This window comes from Ctenopharyngodon idella, chromosome 8 (genome assembly GCF_019924925.1).
Source record: "Ctenopharyngodon idella isolate HZGC_01 chromosome 8, HZGC01, whole genome shotgun sequence".
Lineage (NCBI taxonomy): Eukaryota > Metazoa > Chordata > Actinopteri > Cypriniformes > Xenocyprididae > Ctenopharyngodon > Ctenopharyngodon idella.
Genome location: NC_067227.1, coordinates 26781550 through 26803399, shown reverse-complemented (window position 1 = coordinate 26803399; position 21850 = coordinate 26781550). Strand labels below are relative to the sequence as shown.

The following is a 21850-nucleotide window of genomic DNA, read 5'->3' as shown; positions in this document are numbered from 1 at the left end:
TACCGATCATGCTACCGAGCGCAGGTAAACACTGAGGTACAGTGAACATGTGAAAAAAAAACACAGTCCTGCTCCGTGTCATATACATGTCACCTGTAAATCCTGTGCTTGGCGCCCAGTAGAAATGGCACACATGTGAGAAAAAGGTAAAAAATGATTGCGTTTCTTTTTAGGGGGTAATATCTATTGGCTGAAAATTCCTATGTTCACTGCAGCAACCTGGTGAGAATTGTCTCGGTGATGTCAGACCCGACATCTTGCGAAAACACGTCAGCTACTTGCTAAATATCAAGTATGCACTGCCATAAGGCCTGATAACTCACCACTGTAACAGATAACAGATCACAAAGCAGTATCCATTTTTGCAGATTTATATTACTCAGAATATACTGTATGTGTGTGTGTGTGTATATATATATATATATATATATATACACATACACACACATACATATATATATATATATATATATATATATATATATGATCTTTAAGAAAACAAACAGAATGAGATGTTGATGAAGGTGTTTCAGTACACTAGCTAATAAGGTTTTCTAGACTCACCTGAAACACATTTGGTCCCAAAGAGAAATCATCCAGCTTGTTCTTGCTGAGGTCAAGCCACTCCAAGTTGGGAAGACCTGCTAGAGCATGCACTGGGATCTTGCTGATTTTGTTATCTGCAAAACACCAGGAAGTCATGAGTAATTTTCCACCTCTCATCACCAAAAGCTCTGTTTACACTTCTACAAATCCTCTGAGACCCTGCCAAGAACATCTGTCAAATCCCAATAACACCTTTTCACACTAGACCCCAATTTTCAGACTCTAGACCCCCTTTTAAAGACACAATTTTGATTCACTGTCATTTGCACAACCAAATAAAAATGTCATGTTTTGCATAAATCTAAAAGAATTTAGTGAGTTTTATATAGTTTCCAAAAAGTAATATAATAATATTAGAAGAAAAAAACACAATTGCAACTTCATATTCCACAATCTAATAATTGTGACTTTACATTTCACAATTTGATTTTAAATGTCACAACTTCATATCTCACAATGTGACAAATATGTTTTTATTATATGTATTTTATACACTACCATTTAAAAGTTTGGGGCCAGTAAACAATTTTTTAAAAGACTTTCTTATATTCAGCAAGGATGCAAATATTAAGCAGCACAACTGTTTTTAACACTGATATTAATAAGAAATGTTTCTTGATCAGTGATTTCAGATTTCTGAAGGATCATGTAACACCGAAGAAATATTTAAAATAGAAAACAGTTATTTTAAGTTGTATTAATATTTTACAACATTATTGTATTTATTGTATTTTTGATCAAATAGCAGTAAATTGTTTATAATTGTTTGTTTGTGTGTGTGTATATATATATATATATATATATATAGTGCTTAACAAATTTATTAGATTTATTGTCATATTGTCATATGTCATATTATATATATATATATATATATATATATATATATTTTTTTTTTTTTTTTTTTTTTTTTTTTTTTTTGTATGGCCTCCATTGGCCTTGATAACAGCTTGCATTTTTGCTGCCATTGTTTTTATGTACTTTTCCACAGTCTCTGTTGTTATTGACTTCCAAATAGTTTCTAGTTGTTCTAGTTGTCCCAAAAAGATTTGCTTTTGATGAAACTTTTGTGCGATCTATCTCTAGCTATTTCAGCATTAAAAACACTACTGTGACTAAAGAACTTGCACACAATGGTGTGGATTAAGCATTACAGAAACATTTTGGTAAACACCAGTACTGTTAGTTTAGAGCAGCTGTGGCACAAACCACATATATATATATATATATATATATATATATATGTATTATATTTTATATAAAAATTAGTTATATTCTTTAAAAATATTTGATGTAAAAGTGAGTATATTTAACTTATCCTTTAAGGATGTTAATCAAAAAACTATTTTTGTAGTGTACTATTAGCCCTCATGAGCAAGGTGAACTGCTCTCACCTCACCTGCTAGAAAGAGACTTCTGACCCCTGGATCTCTGATGATGGGCATTTGGGTAAGGCGAGTGTTTCCACAAGCAATAAGAGACTCTGAAAGCAAGCAGCCTGCTGGAAGAGACTCCATATGAACAGAGGTGCGGAAGACTGGATGGCCAATATCTCGATCCACCGGTCGCCCACTGGGGGCTGGCAGTGGCCTTCCAGCAGGCAGGATCACAGATCTTCTTGTAGGAAGAGCAAATGCCGGTTCTGCTCGTGGTGCAGCCAGTTTAAATGTGGGTGGCATTACTCGTCTTTCAATTGCTACAGGGCGAACAGCAGATCTAAACACTGAAAAACTGCTGTTATCATCGTCATCATCATCGCTGTCACTGTCGTCCTCTAGATAGTCGTCATCATCGTGGTCATCATTATCAAAATGGATTGGTCTCATAAACTGAGGTCCTGTGGGTATTACAGGGGCCTTAGGTGATTTTCCAGGATCCAGACTCACCTCCTGGTTTTTCTTTACTTGCTTCTTAGGGACATTTGAGGGAGGCTGAATAGACAACATAAATGTTTAAGAACAATTACAAGGGGTCAATTCTGCTTTACATTAACTTAGACTGTTCTGATATTCTTAGTTGGTCTAGTTTGCTGGATTTAGGTACTTTTCATTTGTTAAATCAGCTGAGCACCAGATAAGCCAGACTAAGACAGCAGATTGAATATCCTAAACCAGTTAAGACCAGCACACATATCTAAAGGCAAACAGGTACAATAATGATGAAAAGAAAAATTGTTAAAGTATATAAAGTATTTTCTCATGCAAATTCACATACTTCTTTTGCTGGGGTGATCACCATTTTGTCCTTTTTTGGCTTCACCTCCAGAACCTCCTTCCCCACAGGTGGTTTTCCATTTCCTGTCAGTCTGTTTTTCAAGCTTGTTTTCCCCACAGATGTTGGATTGGTCTTACTGGCCACAGACTTCAGGGTGGGTGAAGCTAGACATGGTGGGGCAAACAGAAATTCAGTACCCACCACCAAGCATCCCACTCCCTTATGGCACCTCTCCCAGCACTGCACCACACTAAGAGCCAATGTTTTACATAATTCCCAAAGTGCATCACCACAGGGATGCCCATCGTTTTCTTTAGCTATTACTACAAATTGCTAATCCAATTACTATTTCAATAGAACCCCTCAAAAAGAAGAATGGAACACATACTACAGTTCAAACATTTGTTTGGTCAGTAAGGTTAAATGAAAAGGATTTCTATTTTAAATAAATGCTGTTTTTTTGAACTTTCTATTCATTAAAGAATCCTGAAAAAATGTATCACGGTTTCCAGCTGTTACCAACTGCTTTCAACATTGACAATAACAACTAACAAGATAAATAAATAATGTAGATGCAAGTATTAAAGCATGATGTTGTCACTCTGAGGGTGTATGGACTTGACTGATCTCACATCAATCAAGCAGACTGTGAATGCTGTGAGAGAGCGTGATGGTGGTTCCCAAACCTCTGGCCGGGCAGGGGACGGTTCGGCAGCTCACTGCTCCACCTCTACACTGGCACACACTGCAAGGCTCCGGAGACCAGACAGCCCCCTCAAACAGAGAAATCCCATTCACCAAGCACTGGCTGCTACGCCCTGGCATGTATCCACACACACAGAATTTCAGAAATCAACACACAGTGGCTCCGACAAGTAATTTAAAATGCATACATGTCATTGCATTAGATAAGAAGTATAATATAATATAATATAATATAATATAATATAATATAATATAAAAGCACAAGTAAGTGGACACTTAAAATGTATAAACATCATTGCATTAGATAAGAAGTATAATATAATAATAATATAATATAATATAATATAATATAAAAGCACAAGTAATTAGACACTTAAAACGCATAAACGTCATTGCATTAGATAAGAAGTATAATATAATTAATATAGTATAATATAATATAATATAAAAGCACAAGTAATTGGACACTTAAAATGCATAAACGTCTTTGCATTAGATAAGAAGTATAATATAATTAATATAGTATAATATAATATAATATAAAAGCACAAGTAATTGGACACTTAAAACACATAAACGTCTTTGCATTAGATAAGAAGTATAATATAATTAATATAGTATAATATAATATGATATGATATAATATAATATAATATAAAAGCACAAGTAATTGAACACTTAAAATGCATGAATATCTTTGCATGAGATAAGTGGCAATATAATATAATATAATATAATATAATATAATATAATATAATATATATAATATATGATGTTTTGTTATGTAATGACAATGACATTCATACATTTTTAAGTCTATTCATCTTAACTCATCATAATTCAGTATAACCTATTCTTTGACAAATACATTTGTGCAATAAACACAAATATAAATGAGGGAAAAAATTGTTTTGCTTAAATTAAATGACCACTTATTTTTCGACTATAAATATGAATAGAAATAGAAATATTAATATAAAATTACAATATTAGGAAAACACATGTTCTTTTAATTTAATTTCTTTTACTTTGATTAAATGCTATAAGCATTGCTCACCTGGAAGGAAAGGGTTATCATACTCAAGCGCATCCTCAGCAGACAAGAAGCGCCTGGAGCTCCTCTGTCTCTCTCCTCTTCCCTTTTCTCGTTTTCCCTCAGCCACTAAAAACACTAAACACAGGCACAAACACAAAGCTAAAGACTTATACATTGTGAATGTATGCTGGAGTCAGTTCAGGTATGATCTGCCTGAGACAGACTCTGAGGGCTGCACCTTCTGAAAGGCCAGTTATATTCTCTGCCTCTGGAAATCATGTTCAACCCATCACCCATCCCTCCAAGAAAAAAAAAAGAAAAAGAAATGCAAAGGTGAGAGCAGAGAGTGAGGAGGAAGGAATGGAACGGAAGCAGGGGAGTGAGAGGGGAAAAAATAAAAAGAAAACAGCTTCAACAAAGCACCTCTTTCATTTGCCCTGAAGACCCACCAACCGCCTCTCCTTTCCCTCTCAACAAACGGCCATCGGTCGCCAGAGCCAAACAAAACTATTAGAGTCCTTGAGAGGAAAAAAAAATCTTATCTTTGACACGATTTAATGTTCTGACGTCAACTTTCAGTGTGTGGGATTTCAGATTTGTGTTGATGAATAAAACGTTAATTTAAGTCTCTCTTAACATGCTCATTATTGTTTGCGCTTCACTGCTAGTGCAAGTTTGATGGAAGAGCAGAGAAAACATTGGTGCGTAGGGAGCCGTTGATATGAAAGGTAGCTTTGTTTGTCGAAGGGCCAACGGCACCACACTCCTGAGAAATTCTTCAAGTTCCTTTGCCTTTTGCAACCTTGCTTGACCATGCGGCCTCTTTCTGTCCAGTGTGGCCATCTCACTGCATACAAGCATTGTTGCTATGACAACCACTTCATTAAGTAACATTCCACTTTCTCTGCATAGTTTGTACTGCTGCTTTGACTATAATCTGAATCCTTTTGGTTTTGGACCTGATCTCAGATTACTTAGCTGTTGAAGTACAATTCAAACAAATCCCCAGGTATGTTCTTGCTCCGCCCCATTTATCGAGGATGCATCAGTAACGCTGCATCCGAAATAGAATACTTCTCTACTATATAGTACGTGAAAAACAGTATGCGAACAGAGTAGTATGTCCGAATTCATAGCATTCGAAAAACAGTAGGCGAAAAAATGACTTACTACTTCCGGCGAGATTCTGAAGTGCGCATACGATGAACACTTTACTATCCCATGAGGCCACAGGAGAGGATTTGTGAATGGAGTTGAAGGGACGTAACTGACGCTGGTAGGTCATGTGACAGTAATAACATGGCGGATGTAGTACGTCCGCATTCAATCATGCTACACGCATTCGTACTATATAGAACGTACTTTTTCAACAGTCTTGAAGTAAATTTAAATTCAAATATACCTACTCAACAGTACACAATTTCGGATGCGGCTTCAGTGACTTGTGCGAACTTGAGACAGCCAGGTATCCCAGAATGCATCCCGCACCAACCGGCAAGCGTCAATGGTGCAAGAGAAAACAGATAATTTTATAAAATACTACTGCTATTGTCACGAAATGTAGTTTTAAAGGTGCAGTGTGTAAATTTTAGCGGCATCTAGCAGTGAGGTTGAGAACTGCAACCAACGGCAGCTCACCCCTCCCTTTCAAAGCAAAATAGAGAAGCTACGGTGGCCGTCTGGCTGACACAAGTCAAAGATGTCGTCGTCTGAGACAGCAGAGAGTACGTTAGCCAGTCAAGTAATGAGGTTTCTTCTTACTTCTAACAAAGAACGGTCTCTGCTTCTAATAAACCAGACGACTACTACTACTACTACTACTACTATTACTTCTTTGTGCGTATTCAACGTAGTGGCGATGCAAGCTGCCTCTAAAAACACGAACGATTTAGAAGAACAACAACATAGTGATGAAACGTGCTCTGTAGAGTGTTTGTCCGTTTAGGGCTGCTGTAGAAATTATGCCGGCGCAAAATGAGGACTTGGAAGGGGACCCGCGGTGTATAAGATAGAAATGGCTCATTCTAAGGTAATAAAAACATAACAGTTCATTATGTAAGGTCTTTATACACCACTGAAAACAGTTTCTGTCTGTATATACAATAGTTTTGTATATTATATTGAGTTTCTGTCAATAGAGCCTCCCAAATTTTACACATTGCACCTTTAAGAGCATTTCTTATTATTATAAACAGTTGTGCTGCTTAGTATTTTTATGGAAACTGTGATACATTTTTTCAGGATTCTTTCAAGAATAGAAAGTTCAAAACAATAGCATTTATTTGAAATATGAATATTTTGTAACAATCTAAAAGTCTTTACTGTCACTTTTGATCATTTTAATGATTCCTTGCTCAATAAAAGGAATAATTTCATTAAAAAAATTAATCTGAATTTATGTATAACTCATACTAATGTAGTAACCTGATTGAAATAAAACAATTAAGCAAATATTCCAAACAAATTCTAATAATCCAAATAAAACAGATGGTATATGCCTGTATTAGGTAATTCTTATGTTAATACCTTATTCAGAATATCCATTTAACATAAAATATTCATTTGTACTTTGGGTGCTACAAAACATGTTTTGAAGAAACTTATCTGGATTGGTAAAGTTTTTTTTTTTAATGAACATTAATCAATATACAGCTGTGTTAAAGTGTTGTAACAGTCTCATTAGCTGCATGTTGCAATTTGTTACCAAAAGCGCATCTTAATAAATAGCACGATTTACATTATTTCAAGAAGAAAAAACAGGAAAAGACTACATGTTTATTCTGAATATGTTAATTGCCATGTGTACAGGAATACCGGAATAACCTAAATTTAAACCACTTTTATCAGAATAAAGGCTTTTCAGAATATGGACCATAATATGTGGTTAGCTAACACAACATTAGCACACAAGTGTAAGCCTGTTATGATTATATAAATGTGTTTAGAGCAGGCTGGGACAAATAAGTCAATTAGTTCTGCTCAATTCTGTTTACATCTCCTACACCCCAGTTTGTTATAGCCTTTCTTTGTTTTTGCCTCCCACACAGAAAATGATTAAGCAATTGGATGTAATACACCCTCACTAGACATGCCCTGAGCTTCCTGTCTTTCATTCAAAAATAAAAACTCTGAATGTTCACGAAGACAAACAATCATTTTAAACAGGTAAACACGCCACCCACATCTTCCTGTCTTCGGGTTTACCTCGTACATCTGCTGACTGAAGAAAAAACAGATTGTGCCAGATATAAATGTCTCAAACAAATAACACCGAAATCGTTTTAGCAACATCTTTCATCTATGGTCCATTTCTGGGACTGTGTATGAAGACACTTCCGAAAATATGGTTTGATATACAATTGAACTAAGCCGACCTCAGACAGCAAACAGTCTAGTTTGTTCATTTTCTTCATGACAACTTGAGAATCAGTGTTTACTTTTTTTCCTAGAATTCCCCATCCGTCCACACACATGCCTGGAGCCAAGCCTGTCACGAACATGATAGTTACCGCCCAGACTGTTTAGAGAACACATACTAGAGAATGAAAAACATTTAGAACGTGACCAACGGTGAGAGATAGGGTAGGTAGGTAGGATGATAGATAGATAGATAGATAGATAGATAGATAGATAGATAGATAGATAGATAGATAGACAGATAGATAGATAGCAACACTTAAAGAAGTGCATCTCTTGTTTATCTCTTCTCTAGCTGTGTGTTTTGGAACAGTTTGCTTTTCTTGACTCATTAAAAAACCGCCTACAACTAGATACTTCTCAGTCCTCTCTAACAACAGTGATTACTGTCTGTATATTTTTAGTGCTCAGAGGGAGATTTGACCCCAAGATTGTGGTGCAGATTACAGCAAGTGTAATGTAACCAATATTTTTGCTGTTCCCCCCTCTCTTTCTCTATCTATCTGTATCTGTAATGGATCTCTTTATTAGCGTCTGGTTAAATCTTGTTGCTCAGTCGCACAAAAGCAGTGGAAAGCATGACTGTATGTCGAGTCGACTGTATCTAATGCTTCTTTGCTTTAGTATGGAGATGATACACAGCTTAAGGGGAAAATGCCATTTAAAGTTACACATATAAAAATGTCTATTACTAGCTATTTTGTTGGAAATGATGGTTACCATTTTACTGTTTTGTTGCGGCACATTTATTAAATGAAATGAAGTCAATGTGAAGACCCAAACATGAGTGAAAAAGTATGTAATGGGTCATTCATATTAGGTTATTTTACTCAAATTATGGTTATAATTTGTCACATTTTGAGCATGTTCATCTAATACTGTCAATCGCAACAGAAGCGTATATAAACCGACGCTTACTTCATTGCTGTTACACTGCACGTCCTTATCTTCACCTGTATCTATTTACGTCTATTGTATCAAACCCTTCATGTTGGACAATAAGCCAAAAGTATTTCACTTAAAGATTATATGATGTGAACTCACAAACTTAGGCTACTAATGACCCACTTCACAGTAGGTGCAATTTCCACAGAACAACATGATAATTAAACAATAAACCGTTTTGCACTGTATATGCAGAGCTACCATGACTTCTTTTATGACTGTTCAGATTCAGCATTCAAAAAGTAGGCATTTGTTTTGATCTACATTCGCCCTCTAGTGGAGAAACCCCTATGAGCAACCTCGTCACAGCCCTCGTCATAGAGCTTCAACCAATCAGCGCGCAGATCAACAGCACCTACCAACCAATCAGCGCTCACATCAACAGGAACTGTAACAATGGAGGCGAGCATGAAGCCCGTGGGTGTGTGACAGCATGTCAACGACAAATCAAGCACAAATCCCCTAATTTCATAATGCACGGTTTCTGAACGGACAATTAACTGTTACCCGTGTGAAATCGACAAAATGGCTTCGTGGTCTGAGAAAATGCTTCAACTCCTACGTCGAATGAATAACTTTCATTTACCAGGTGGGGAAAAATCATATGACAGAATAATCCATATGCATGTGATCCAGAAGTCATGTATGGGTCAATTAATTTTTTATTAATCTGTATAATACATACAAAAATCAATTCATATTGATAAAGATGATAAGTGTGCTTTGCAGTTTATGATTTATCAGATTAGTAAGAGTAAAGACTTCATGACTAAAAAATTTATTTGTAAACAATTTTTTTTTAAATGTAAAGAAAAACTCAGAAATAATTACATTTGTAATATTTTTATATATCTTAACACTTTTTTAAAGTTATGTACACTTACCTTCAAGGTGCAAGTAAAATAATTTATTTTTGTTGTTTATCATTGACTGATATACACTGCATGTAAAATGCATTTATTTACTTCACATCAATGCATTCTTTTATTCCAGGTTCTAGTTTAGAGAGCTGTCTACGTTTTGAGGTGGCTGGAGAACAGGTTGGATGGATTCCCCCAAAAGTAGCATCAATTCTTGGTCGTTTTCCTTCTGTCTTCAGACCATATGGGAGCGCTATAACCTTTTGCTCCAGTGTTGACACTTTTGAGAGCAGATCAGTGGCTGTGGATGAGGTCTTGCAGGAGCTGAGGAGAGAGGCATCATTCACCTGTCTGATAGGCTGGAGAGATGAGGTAAGACATCTCTGGTACATGCTAGATAATTACCCATCTTCACCCTTACTCCTTAAGCATTTATGTGTCAGTTAACTTCCTTCCAGTGTCAGTAAATAACGAGCAATATTTTTGATTTTCATGAGTTTCGAGGGCTTCGCCCATCATATTATGCTATTTTAAAGGTTCCTAAATTTGTTTTGGAGGTTTTCTACAATAGGTTTACATCACAGACTGTAAAAAAAATATAAACGTAGTGTCCGTGACTTCACCCGTAGATTTCTGAAGAGCATTTTTGAAGCGAAAAAATGGCCGCTGCCATGTTGGCAGTGTGTCATCGCGCGTCACTCTTGGATAAATGAAAATGGGCAAAGAGGCAGGACGTGGTTGGAACGGAGGTGCCTGGTTGCTGAAACCATGCCCGCCTAGCACGACATGATCATGTTATCAGGCTAAGGAGTCTTTTTTACGATATAGATGCTCCAGCAACAGTAATATTGTAATTGTTGGGTGTGCAATTTGCACAGTGCAAATGACAAAATGCAAAATCAAAACGGGACTCTATACCTTTATAATGAAATAGGGATCGCGGGATGAATCTAATCTGTCGACACTTGGGTAAAATGTCCATGCTAGTGTCCATTGAAAAACAAAAAACAACACTTTTTGTCCACAAAAGTGTTAAATCCATGAAATATTGATATATTGTTCATAGCATATTTCTTCTAAACGATCTGCTCTCTATCATCATTCTTCAAGAAATTATGCAATCTGAGACTCTCACAAACAAATGAGCCCGTGTCCAAAATAGTGCAGCAGTTTTAGTTATAATATCCAAGCAGTTCTGTCGGATTTTGTGGAGTCTTGAGAGGCATATTCTCCAGCCATTGCAATTCACCTGTCACTCAAGTGGCCACGCATTTAATTATGCAGAACTTTAAGGCTTAATATAATTTAAACGGATGAGTTATAAAAAAAAAAATCACCCCCCTCAGAGTTGTCATGAAGGGCAAAATTAGCTGTATAGACCAAAACCACAATTTGTACCAGGCTGTAAACATGTTTTTTTCTGCTGTAAAGTTGGGCATTTTAACATGGGGGTCAATGAGATTCTGCTCTCTTTTGGAGCCTGTCCCTAGCAGCCAGTTGATGAATTGCAGTTTAAGTCACTTCTGTATTGGCTTCAAGAGAAACTGGGGGAGGTTGCCGCTTGGTTTACATGGATCCTAGGTCGAAAAACTTTAATTGTCTCATAATATACATTGCAGCATCACCTCTTTTCTCAGTGTCTGAAATTGTTTGAGAAAAGATTCTCTCTCTATTCCAGACCCTGATTCTTTCATATTTATCAGAGTGCATTTCTTTTCAGCAATACGCTGTGATGCCCAGGTATTGTGACCCTCCGCTGATGTATATGGAGAGAGCAGCTACAAGTATGTTAATAAAATATTAATTTCATGCATCTACTTTGTCACAGACCAAGTGACACTTTATAAATAATGGTCAAACACAGGTCTGTTTGGAGTGAAACGGTACGGCGTCCATGTCAATGGCTACACTCGGGATTCAAGTGGCAATCTTAATATGTGGCTGGCACGACGATCTCTGACCAAACAGACGTATCCAGGAAGACTGGACAACATGGTAATTTATTAATACACAAATTAATCAAGTAGTGCCACACACCAAATTTATAACACTGGTTGAGCAAGAAGTTGGACCGCTCAAACACACTTCTGTTTAAATGTTTGGGGTCAGTCAATTTTTTTGTAAAGAAATTAATAGTTTTATTTAGCAAGGATGTATTAAATTAATCATAAGTTACAAAAGATTTCTGTTTCAAATAAATGCTGTTCTGAAAATCACAGGAATAAATTACATTTTTAATATATATTAAAATAGAAAACAAGTTATTTTTTAATTGTAATGTTATTTCACAATATTACTGTTTTTCCTGTTTTTTTTCCAGTCTTGGTGATCATGAGACTTCTTTCAAAAACAATAAAAAACCCCAAACGTTTGAACGCTGGTGTATAAAGTAATTAATATATAAACATATGGAGTAGTAAATAGATAAAGACTGCAAAATTGTAATTATGTGCTATAAATTACTACTGTCTTTTAGAAGTAAATTAGCATATAGATGACCTCAAAGCTAACAAACGACCATAAATCTCCCATTTTGATTTAATAGGGTCTTGGGTTTGATTTATAAAGGATTTGATTTATCACTCAGGCGGCTGGAGGACTGGCAGCAGGCTGTAGTGTAAGACATACCTTGGTAAAAGAGTGTGAAGAGGAGGCCTGCATCCCTCCAGGTCTGGCAGAGCAAGCGCGTCCGGTAGGAACTGTGAGGTGATAATCCATTTTTTTTATTTCAATCCCACTACTTCGCTTAGGTCATCAAAAATAATTTAGAACCTATTTCAAAGCAAAAAAGCAACTGGTAACTGGTGATTCTTAAGATTAAAGAAGATGCATGTTGCAGTGTTTTCTATATAAAACCTTTCCCAGATACCAGGGTAGATATAAACTCTCTCAACTCTCTCGCAAAAGAGACTGATTAATACAGCAGAAATGCTAGAAATAGCTTCCAACTGGCAGGCTTCCAGAGAAATATTCTGAGCGCCCAAAGGAAGATGACCAGAATTCAAGTCTGGAAGATGTTTCTGTGATCAAAGACATAAATGCCTGTTGTCACAGGCATCATTTCTGCCTGGAAACTGTTTACTATGTTTAGCTAAATTGAAAGAGATTCTGCGATCTTGAATCTTCAATTCATGCTTCCCTCTGTCTCTGTTCTCTGTAGCTACACCTACGAAGATGACGAAGGAATATTTCCTGAGTGTCAGTTTGTCTTTGATTTAGAGCTGCCTCTCAATTTTCAGCCTCATATTGGAGACGGAGAAGTGCAAGCATTTTACTACTATCCAATTGAGAAGGTGAAGGCATCCCATTGATTTTCGGTTTGAATGCTATGTGATGTATTTTATAGAAGATAAGCTGTGACGTACAAGTTTTCTTTGACATAGATGTCATTTCACATGTAGTAAATTACACAGATCAGGCATAACATTATGACGACTGACAGGTGAAGTGAATAACACTGATTATCTCTTCATCACGGCACCTGTTAGTGGGTGGGAGATATTAGGCAGCAAGTGAACATTTTGTCCTCAAAGTTTGTGTTAGAAGCAGGAAAAATGGGCAAGCGTAAGGATTTGAGCGAGTTTCACAAGGGCTAAATTGTGATGGCTAGACGACTGGGTCAGAGCATCTCCAAAAATGCAGCTCTTGTGGGGTGTTCCCGGTCTGCAGTGGTCAGTATCTATCAAAAGAGGTCCAAGGAAGTAACAGTGGTGAACCGGCGACAGGGTCATGGGCGGCCAAGGTTCATTGATACACGTGGGGAGCGAAGGCTGGCCCGTGTGATCCAATCCAACAGACGAGCTACTGTAGCTCAAATTGCTCAAGAATGCTGGTTCTGATAGAAAGGTGTCAGAATACACAGTGCATCGCAGTTTGTTGCGTATGGGGCTGCATAGCCGCAGACCAGTCAGGGTGCCCATGCTGACCCCTGTCCACCGCCGAAAGTGGCAGTGGGCACGTGAGCATCAGAATTGGACCACGGAGCAATGGAAGGTGGCCTAGTCTAATGAATCATGTTTTCTTTTACATCACGTGGATGGCCAGGTGTGTATGTGTCGCTTACCTGGGGAACACATGGCGCCAGGATGCACTATGGGAAGAAGGCAAGCCAGCGGAGGCAATGTGATGCTTTGGGCAATGTTCTGCTGGGAAACCTTGGGTCCTGCCATCCATGTGGATGTTACTTTGACACGTACCACCTACCTAATTATTGCTGCAGACCATGTACACCCTTTCATGGAAACAGTATTCCCTGGTGGCTGTGGCCTCTATCAGCAGGATAATTCGCCCTGCCACAAAGCAAAAATGGTTCAGGAATGGTTTGAGGAGCACAACAACGAATTTGAGGTGTTGATTTGGCCTCCAAATTCCCCAGATCTCAATGCAATCGAGCATCTGTGGGATGTGCTGAACAAACAAGTCCGATCCATGTAGGCCCCACCTTGAAACTTACAGGACTTAAAGGATCTGCTGCTAACATCTTGGTGCCAGATACCACAGCACACCTTCAGGGGTCTAGTGGAGTCCATGCCTCGACGGGTTTTGCTGTTTTAGCAGCAAAAGGGGGACCAACACAATATTAGGAAGGTGGTCATAATGTTATGCTTGATTGGTGTACATGCAAAAAATAAAAAGATTTCAGCAGCTGTATTTGATGGGCCATTTCTATATAAATGATAAATTTGTGCGGTTTCCTAGATTAAGTGGTGTCACATCTTACCCCCATTCTCCCCTGTCTGATGTGGTGTTCTCAGGTGAAAGATCTCCTGGTCAGTGAGGAGTTTAAGCCAAACTGTGCCATGGTGGTTCTGGACTTCCTCATCAGACACGCCATCATTGAGCCAGACTCAGGTTTGGTGTCAGATCACCTGGTTAAATTTGATAGTATGTCGTTTATGTACTTTTACATGAAAACTTTAACATGAGAAAGTCTGTAACTTACGTTTCCTCTCATTTCAGAGCCCTATTATCACGAATTTGTGGCTGGATTGCACAGATCACTGTAAAGACTGACTGGTGATGTGCAACTGGTCAACTTGCAAAAGTTTGGTATTTATTTTATCTACCTCTGCCTTTAACTCCTAACATTGTCAGCATGTGTACTAGTGAAGAAATGAGGTATTTTATGCAAACGTCAACTGGAGAAGAGACAAAATAAAGACCCAAGAAAAATTACCCTATAAGAATTTATTTTTTCAATACATTTCAAACGAGTCTGTGGAAATCCAAAGATGCACTGGTATACAAAAGATAATTGATGCATCAAAGGCTCTTTTTTCCTTAGAATGAAATGCAGAATCTCTTCTAAGAAATTATTTGCATTTAATAATATGGCATTAAACAGCTCTTTCAAAATCACATTTCGCTACGTTTTTCCTTCTTTATTTCTTTTAAAACTTTTAAATTCTAAGATACTAGAATTTGTAAAATACGCAAAAAAGATATAGTATAAGCCAGTAGAATTTCACAAAAAAAAAAAAAAAATGAAAACAATACAGTACAGGAGAAAAAGATGGGAATAATAAAAAGAAAACAAATGGAGTGAAATGGAGGGAGTTTCTCATTTACACAGTGAGATAAATATTACTTTTATTTCTGCACACCAAATAAAAGCCTGTCATGCAGGCAAAGAGGAATATGGGGAAAAATTAAGTTACTGTCACCCATTATAAAACTTATATATATTGCCAAAATCGAACAGTGTCTGACAGTCAACATACAGAGCTGCAGTTTTGCTTTGAGCTCCACAAGGGCTGATTAACCCAAAGTTTCTTCTTTTTTTAATTCCAATACATGAGCAAGCACATAAAATACTCACAAAAAAGGTAAATTAGTATGATCATTGCTTAATGCATCTTACTTTGACTTTTATAGGCAAATGGCAAAAAAGTACAAGATATATTTAAATCTTATTGGAATAAAGAATCGTAAGACTAACACTACTTTCAACTATTTTAAACCAGCGACTAAACCGTCAATTTTGCGACAGGACAGGAGGGCACAGAGGAACCAGTTGTGTTACCCAACAGTATTAGCATGTTAATGTAGGTAAAAGATCATTAAAAAGAAAATCAGGCATGAATGATTTACATAAGACGGCACTGGGTTCCTGGGAGGTTTATAAAGGGTTTCATGGGAGTATTACGTTGTGTGGCCAATGTCTTGATCCAAAAAAACAACTCCCTGCTTGACATGTAGCATACATGATGTAGGGTACTAACTAATGCCTTTTACACCCTGAATAATGCACTTAGTGCCAAAAAAGGAATCTTTTTAGACCAAGTCGTTTGTTTCTGTTCTTGCTTACAGTGCTGATCTTCCAATCAGAAGATGTGGTATGGGCCAAAGAATACATCAAAAGTTATCCCACCCCTAATGCAATCAGTGATTGTGAGCCACTGTGAAACCACATCAATCTTTATTTACCCTACAAATACACTATCCTTATGCTTGTTTTCAGTCTGAAGGCTTAAAGGTCAACTAATCTTGATTTAAAAAAGGACTGATGGCCATAAAAATGTTTAAGTCCCTTTTTGCCGGTGCAGTTGTCCCTACTATCTTCTGTAGTTTCCTTTGGCCTGGATTGAACATGACCCTCCCTGACCCCCCGAGTACATAATTAACACTAGGGGCGTTTCTTCCCTCTATATGCAAACTTTTATAGCTCTTTCATTTTCCTTGGCCATAGTTTGGTTACCCCTTTCCCTCCCTCGTTCTTTTCTTTTCCGCTCTTGTTCTCTATAGCAAAGCACAGGCATTCTTTTTGCCACGTTTTTTGGCTTGGAGCGCCGCTCTTGTGGCCATTTCGAACACTTCCCTCACACCATCCTTAGTTTTAGCTGAACACTCAAGGTAGCCGAAGGCATTGATGCGATTAGCCATGTCTCGCCCTTCTTCTGGTTTAACTGGTTCCTGTTCAAGGTAAAAAGCATTGACAGGGCATTAGTGCACTTCATCACCTCTGAATACTATAATAACATCAAAACACAACAATTTTCAGCAGTTTTGTTTTTAGTTCCATTATTTTTGTGTCGACTAACTTGTTAGTATGTTATTTTCTTCTAAATATAGTGACTGTTTTATAAAATTCAATCAACATATTAAGGTTTATGGTAGGAAGTGTTAGCTCACACACCTGTTTCATCTTCTGCAGCTCCCGTCGAGTGTGATCATCATTCCGTAAATCTTTTTTATTACCCACCAGAATTATTGGAACATTTGGACAGAAATGTTTTACCTCTGGCGTCCATTTTTCTGGGATATTCTCTGTGTGAACAGAGCAGAAGAGCAGAGAGAAGTTTTTTTAATACAGTGACCACAGCAATTTGGTCTTAGCAAATCCATACGGTATCAAAATATTTAAAGGCCTAAATTAGACTTGTATATAATTCATATTAAAGACTGGCCACTGCAGAGACAGATTATCTCACCCAAACTGTCAGGGCTGTCTATGGAAAAGCACATGAGAATGACATCGGTGTCTGGGTAGGACAGGGGCCTCAGCCTGTCGTAGTCCTCTTGTCCAGCTGTATCCCATAGAGCCAGTTCCACCTGACAACAAAATGATTAAAAATTGTATTATCAGCATAACAATTTGGGTAAAAAGTTAATTCATTATTCAGTTTATTTTTATTCATAATAGCTTACATAAATATACATGCACTTTTTATTTATAGTTAATCTTATTAAAGAATTGATGCATTAAATTGATCAAAAGTGACAGTAAAGACATTTATAATGTCACAAAATATTTCTATTTTAAATAAATGCTGTTCTTTTGAACTTTCCATTCATCAAAGTATCCTGAAAAATGTATTAGCTTCACAAAAATATTAAGCAGCTCAACTCTTTTCAACACTGATAATAAGAAATGCTTCTTGAGCATCAAATCATCATATTAGAATGATTTCTGAGGGATCATGTGACACTGATGACTGGAGAATGATACCTAAAATTCAGCTTTGCAATCAAAGGAATAAATCACTCAATTTTAAAATATATTAAAATAGAAAACCTATTTTAAATTGTAATAATATTTCACAATATTACTGTTTTTACTGATAAATGCAGCCTTGGTAAGCATAAGAGACTTCTTTCAAAAAATAATAATGTCATATAAATATGTGTATTATAATTTTAGTTATTCATTTCACAGATGCACACAGTGTCATCCAACGACCCAGAATATACCCCATTCATTTCAAATGAACTCTGCATAAAAAATGCAAAAATGAGAATAAGGAAGAACACTATTAAGAAGTTTGTGAACAATCAGAGGAAGTTCACATCGCTCCAGAAAAGACGCGTGTTCTGTAATAGACTCTGTGTTTGATGTTAGGAGACACTCTCACCTGCTTGCTATCCACCTCAATATCAGCAACATAGTTCTCGAACACTGTGGGTACGTAGACCTCAGGAAACTGGTCTTTACTGAATACAATGAGTAAACATGTCTTTCCACATGCTCCATCTCCAACGATTACAAGCTTCTTACGAATTGCAGCCATCTGTCACACAAAATGGAAAGATCAGCCAATAATTACAGAAGGCAGGTGGAAATTGTTCCTATGCTGGATTTAGCAATCATTTCCATTACATAAATCCAACCTTTTTTGCTAAACCTTGTATGTCCAAAAGCGCTACTTTTCAGGAACTAGGAAAACACTTTTTTTTTTTTTTTTAATAATTAAACACAGCATTGTCAAAGTTAATATTGTGGCTTTATACATAGTCAGATACTTGCATGTGTCATTATATTATTAACATTTTACCAAAATCAAGCACAAATGGAGTTATGAGGTTTTTGACCAGGGAATTTTGGAGAATTTCGGACCTACATGTTTTGTCCGTTATTAGAACGGTCGCGTTACGTTTTCATCAACTTACAGGTTATAAAGTTTATTGTAGTTTTGTGGGCGCTCAGTTTTTTCAGTCATTTGGTCAAATTCTGATGTTATTAAAGACCAAGTGCTACAGACAGGCTATTTCAGACAGTATTGGCTGTGACTCGATGACAAATGCTAGACTATGACACTCTTCTCCACTCCTCAAATACATAAAACATTAGCTTTTATATATAGTGTTTCTTAAGAAAATTATGTACAGTTATTTATTTACCCTTGCATTGCAAACAAGCAGAGACGGTCCAAAATGTGTGCGGCACTTCATTCACTATTGAGGCTGGGTGGAGTTACAAGGTTTTACTGACAGTTTGAGGATCCATTGGAGATTCACAAGCTTTTTAAAAAACTTTTCATTTGATTACATTTTTGAAAAACCCACAGACAGACATAAAGGGTGACCAATAGTAATGATTTATGAATCTGCCCGACAGTAACAATATGGAAAAAGAATTCTGGTGTGGAAACACTCCAGACATTATTCATGTAAAAATATGTAATCCAGGCATACCCCAGGATTATTTACCCACAACTAGCTATAACTATAGCTATAACTTTACCCATAACTAACTATCTATATTGTCATGAGTCTGAAATGTCAGTGTTTGTATAGAATTCTAAATTAACTTGAAAATAAAAAAAAAGGAACCAATTCAATGGAACCTTCTATAGAACAGGAACAAATGACTTACTTTTGTAGAGCTGTCTTGATTAAAATGATTCAGAAGTATCTCAAATAACCAATATCATGCACAATTTCACCTGCACTTCCAATCAAGCGAGTATTAAATCAAAGATAATAATAATCACTTTAATCTCATATCTAAAAATGTGTCTTGTTTTATCATAAACCAACAAAATTAAGTGCTTTACTTGCAAACGTGAGTCTGGAGTGGGCTTAAAATGAACAATGAAAATGAAAGTGGGTAAAGTTCATAAATTTAAAGCTTGTGTTGTAATGTGTCAGTGGGTTTTTATAGGAACAATTGGGGGTCAATGACATTCCTATACACCAACTTGACAAAAAAGTTATATTTATGAATTATAATTACAGACAGAGCATGAGCATCTTTTATAAAGAAGTTTATTCAATATTTACTTAATATGGTTACAAATTTATTTTTATTTTTTGTTGTTCTATTGGCAACTCCATATTCCTGTGTAATCCATGTTTTCAAATATTCAGATTGCATTCATTTATTTATTAATCAACCAGTTTCATTAATGGATGCTAAGAAAAATAGCTCCTTTGAGTAATAAATATGTATTATTAAACAATTTTGTGTTTAATTTGGATTCATCTACATATTTTATGTAGATATGAGAACTGTGAAATTTGATTGCTATTTAAAATTCATTTATTAGAATACAATGTTACACAATAGCTATTTTTATTATATTTTGAAAATTTTGGCAGGGCAAATAAAAATTGAACCACTAGCCCAATCAGGCCAGCAGAAAAATCCTTAGTGTTGAGCCCAAATTGCATTTATTCATTAAGAAAAATAGCTTCTTTTGAGTAGAATAAACAAATAATTTTTCTCATGCTTTGTCTGTTTTATATTTCAAAATAAAACAACAAATGAGCTTATATAGTACGTGGACTTATAAGAATATGCCAATTCATATTTCAGCCATCTGTACACTGGGTTGTTGTGTTATTATAGCACTGCAGCATCTAACCCTCCTCTCTCTCTCACACACAAACACACACCTCCCAGCTGCTGTCACAACACACCGCACCCTTCTCAATTCACTGATCAATACAGGTGTTATACCAAAATCTGTGACCCATCGGATTAGACTTATTATAAAAAGAGCTGACTGCAGTCAGGTCAAGCTATTGTCACTCAAGTAACCTTTTATAGTTTAACATCGAGTCAAGCACTGATTTAAGGAGACTGGAGTCTTAATGGAGGATAAAATAGACGTTAAAAGGGCTGTCTGTTATGTTGGAGAATAAACTAGAGGTGGTGATAATAACAGCCGCATGTCTGCGCCAACTGGATCAGTCCCCGGTTTACTCCCTGTGCTAACTGGGACGCCTCATCTCACGCCCTAATAAGTGTAAAATTAGCACTATTTGGCTTGGATTCGACTGGATCCACAAATCAACACTTGTATTAAACTTTCCATACGTGTTACAGTCGTGATAATCGGAGTTTAATGCGATTATAAACTCATGTTCGGCATCTTGTTGTTCGTCCGTTTCCGTCATCATCACACTTAGCCTATTAGCACTGAGCTAGCCGCATATAAAAGGAATCTTTTTACTCATTGGAGTGGTTTTAAAAAAGGCTACTCGGCGGTATTGGCTCTAAAACGTATGAGAAATTAATGGACATATCGATTGTAAATAACAGAGGTGTTTTTGTGTGAGTATTTACCGTTTTCGTTACAGATGTCCTCGCTTTCTTTATCTTTTCCTGTACGACCCCAAGGCCCCGCCCCGCAGACAGTGCCACGCCGCTAAGACACGCCCATTCACGATCATTTCTACCAATCAGAGGGAGAGACGTCCAAAAGCAGAACAGCAACATATCTTTTGACTATAAAAGATTTTTCTTTTACTTTTTAGTTGAAACAGACTCTCTTCTGTAATCTCTTTAATAATAAAAATATGATATATTCCTGAAACAGTGTAAGAATTTTTTGAAGATACTACTGATGAGGTTAAATTGACTTTCCGCTTTTCAATGTTTCCCCATTTTATTTGATTAATTTACATTTTTTTAATTAATATATTTTAAATGTTTAGTTTTTATTTTACTCAATTTTATTTTATTAAATGCATAAAAACAACACCAATACTTTAAATATTATGTGTATATATATATATATACACACACAGTATATACACTGTATATATATATTCTGTTACTATTTTAAGACATCATCATTCACCATACTATCTTGTGAAAATAGACTAAAATAATATAAAACGACTAATGAATATATTACTAAATAAATAAATAAAAACATAACTAAAGGAATTAAAAAGATGACTATTTGTGATCATTTATCTTGCTGACTAATCCACATCCAGGATTCTTCTGTTTTGGAGTTTTACATACAAAATGCAAATCTGAAGTGTTGATGACCAAATGGTCACTAATGCTTTTTAAAACACTTTTAAAACATTCTCTTATAATTCTGCATCGTCAGTC

The 21850-nt window shown here is 36.3% G+C and overlaps 3 protein-coding genes across 6 annotated transcripts in view; 1 reads left to right on the top strand and 2 right to left on the bottom strand.

The window, feature by feature from the left end:
• si:dkey-6n6.1 (uncharacterized protein LOC100170811 homolog) overlaps positions 1-5102 on the bottom strand; it is a 9294-nt gene extending 4192 nt beyond the window's left edge. The window contains exons 1-5 of the mRNA XM_051904504.1: positions 4583-5102; positions 3507-3638; positions 2821-2984; positions 2006-2537; positions 565-680 (exon numbers count right to left, since the gene is read on the bottom strand). Coding sequence (XP_051760464.1) covers positions 565-680; positions 2006-2537; positions 2821-2984; positions 3507-3638; positions 4583-4736 — 1098 coding nt within the window. The 5' untranslated portion in view covers positions 4737-5102. The remainder of the gene's footprint in view (positions 1-564; positions 681-2005; positions 2538-2820; positions 2985-3506; positions 3639-4582) is intronic.
• Positions 5103-9285: 4183 nt separating this feature from the next.
• On the top strand, positions 9286-15276 carry tpk2 (thiamin pyrophosphokinase 2). Of its 4 annotated transcripts, none has more exons than XM_051904603.1 (8): positions 9286-9512; positions 9917-10155; positions 11462-11567; positions 11648-11778; positions 12371-12489; positions 12944-13076; positions 14538-14667; positions 14743-15276. In XM_051904603.1, the coding sequence occupies exons 1-8, from the start codon at positions 9449-9451 to the stop codon at positions 14787-14789; spliced, it is 969 nt and encodes a 322-aa protein (XP_051760563.1). In that variant the 5' UTR covers positions 9286-9448; the 3' UTR covers positions 14790-15276. The 4 variants fall into 4 exon arrangements, with proteins under 4 accessions (XP_051760563.1, XP_051760564.1, XP_051760567.1 ...); XM_051904604.1 differs by having other exon boundaries at positions 9290-9512; positions 14538-14634; XM_051904607.1 differs by having other exon boundaries at positions 9293-9512; positions 11504-11567; positions 14538-14634.
• rhoaa (ras homolog gene family, member Aa) lies at positions 14956-21238 on the bottom strand. Its single transcript, XM_051904608.1, has 5 exons — positions 21071-21238; positions 18135-18290; positions 17214-17334; positions 16919-17049; positions 14956-16695 (listed from the first exon to the last, which is right to left on the bottom strand). Exons 1-5 carry the CDS (start codon positions 21221-21223, stop codon positions 16522-16524), a joined length of 735 nt encoding a protein of 244 aa, XP_051760568.1. The 5' UTR covers positions 21224-21238; the 3' UTR covers positions 14956-16521.
• Between the last annotated feature and the right edge of the window lie 612 nt (positions 21239-21850).

Coding starts and splice junctions, on each gene's coding strand:
- tpk2 (XM_051904603.1), top strand. CDS start 9,449: ATGGCTTCGTGGTCTGAGAAAATGCTTCAACTCCTACGTCGAATGAAT. Junction 10,156..11,461: donor TGATAGGCTGGAGAGATGAG/GTAAGACATCTC, acceptor TCTCTATTCCAG/ACCCTGATTCTTTCATATTT. Junction 14,668..14,742: donor TCACCTGGTTAAATTTGATA/GTATGTCGTTTA, acceptor CTCTCATTTCAG/AGCCCTATTATCACGAATTT.
- rhoaa (XM_051904608.1), bottom strand. CDS start 21,223: ATGTTGCTGTTCTGCTTTTGGACGTCTCTCCCTCTGATTGGTAGAAAT. Junction 18,291..21,070: donor GGACATCTGTAACGAAAACG/GTAAATACTCAC, acceptor TTTGTGTGACAG/ATGGCTGCAATTCGTAAGAA. Junction 16,696..16,918: donor AGCTGCAGAAGATGAAACAG/GTGTGTGAGCTA, acceptor TACCTTGAACAG/GAACCAGTTAAACCAGAAGA.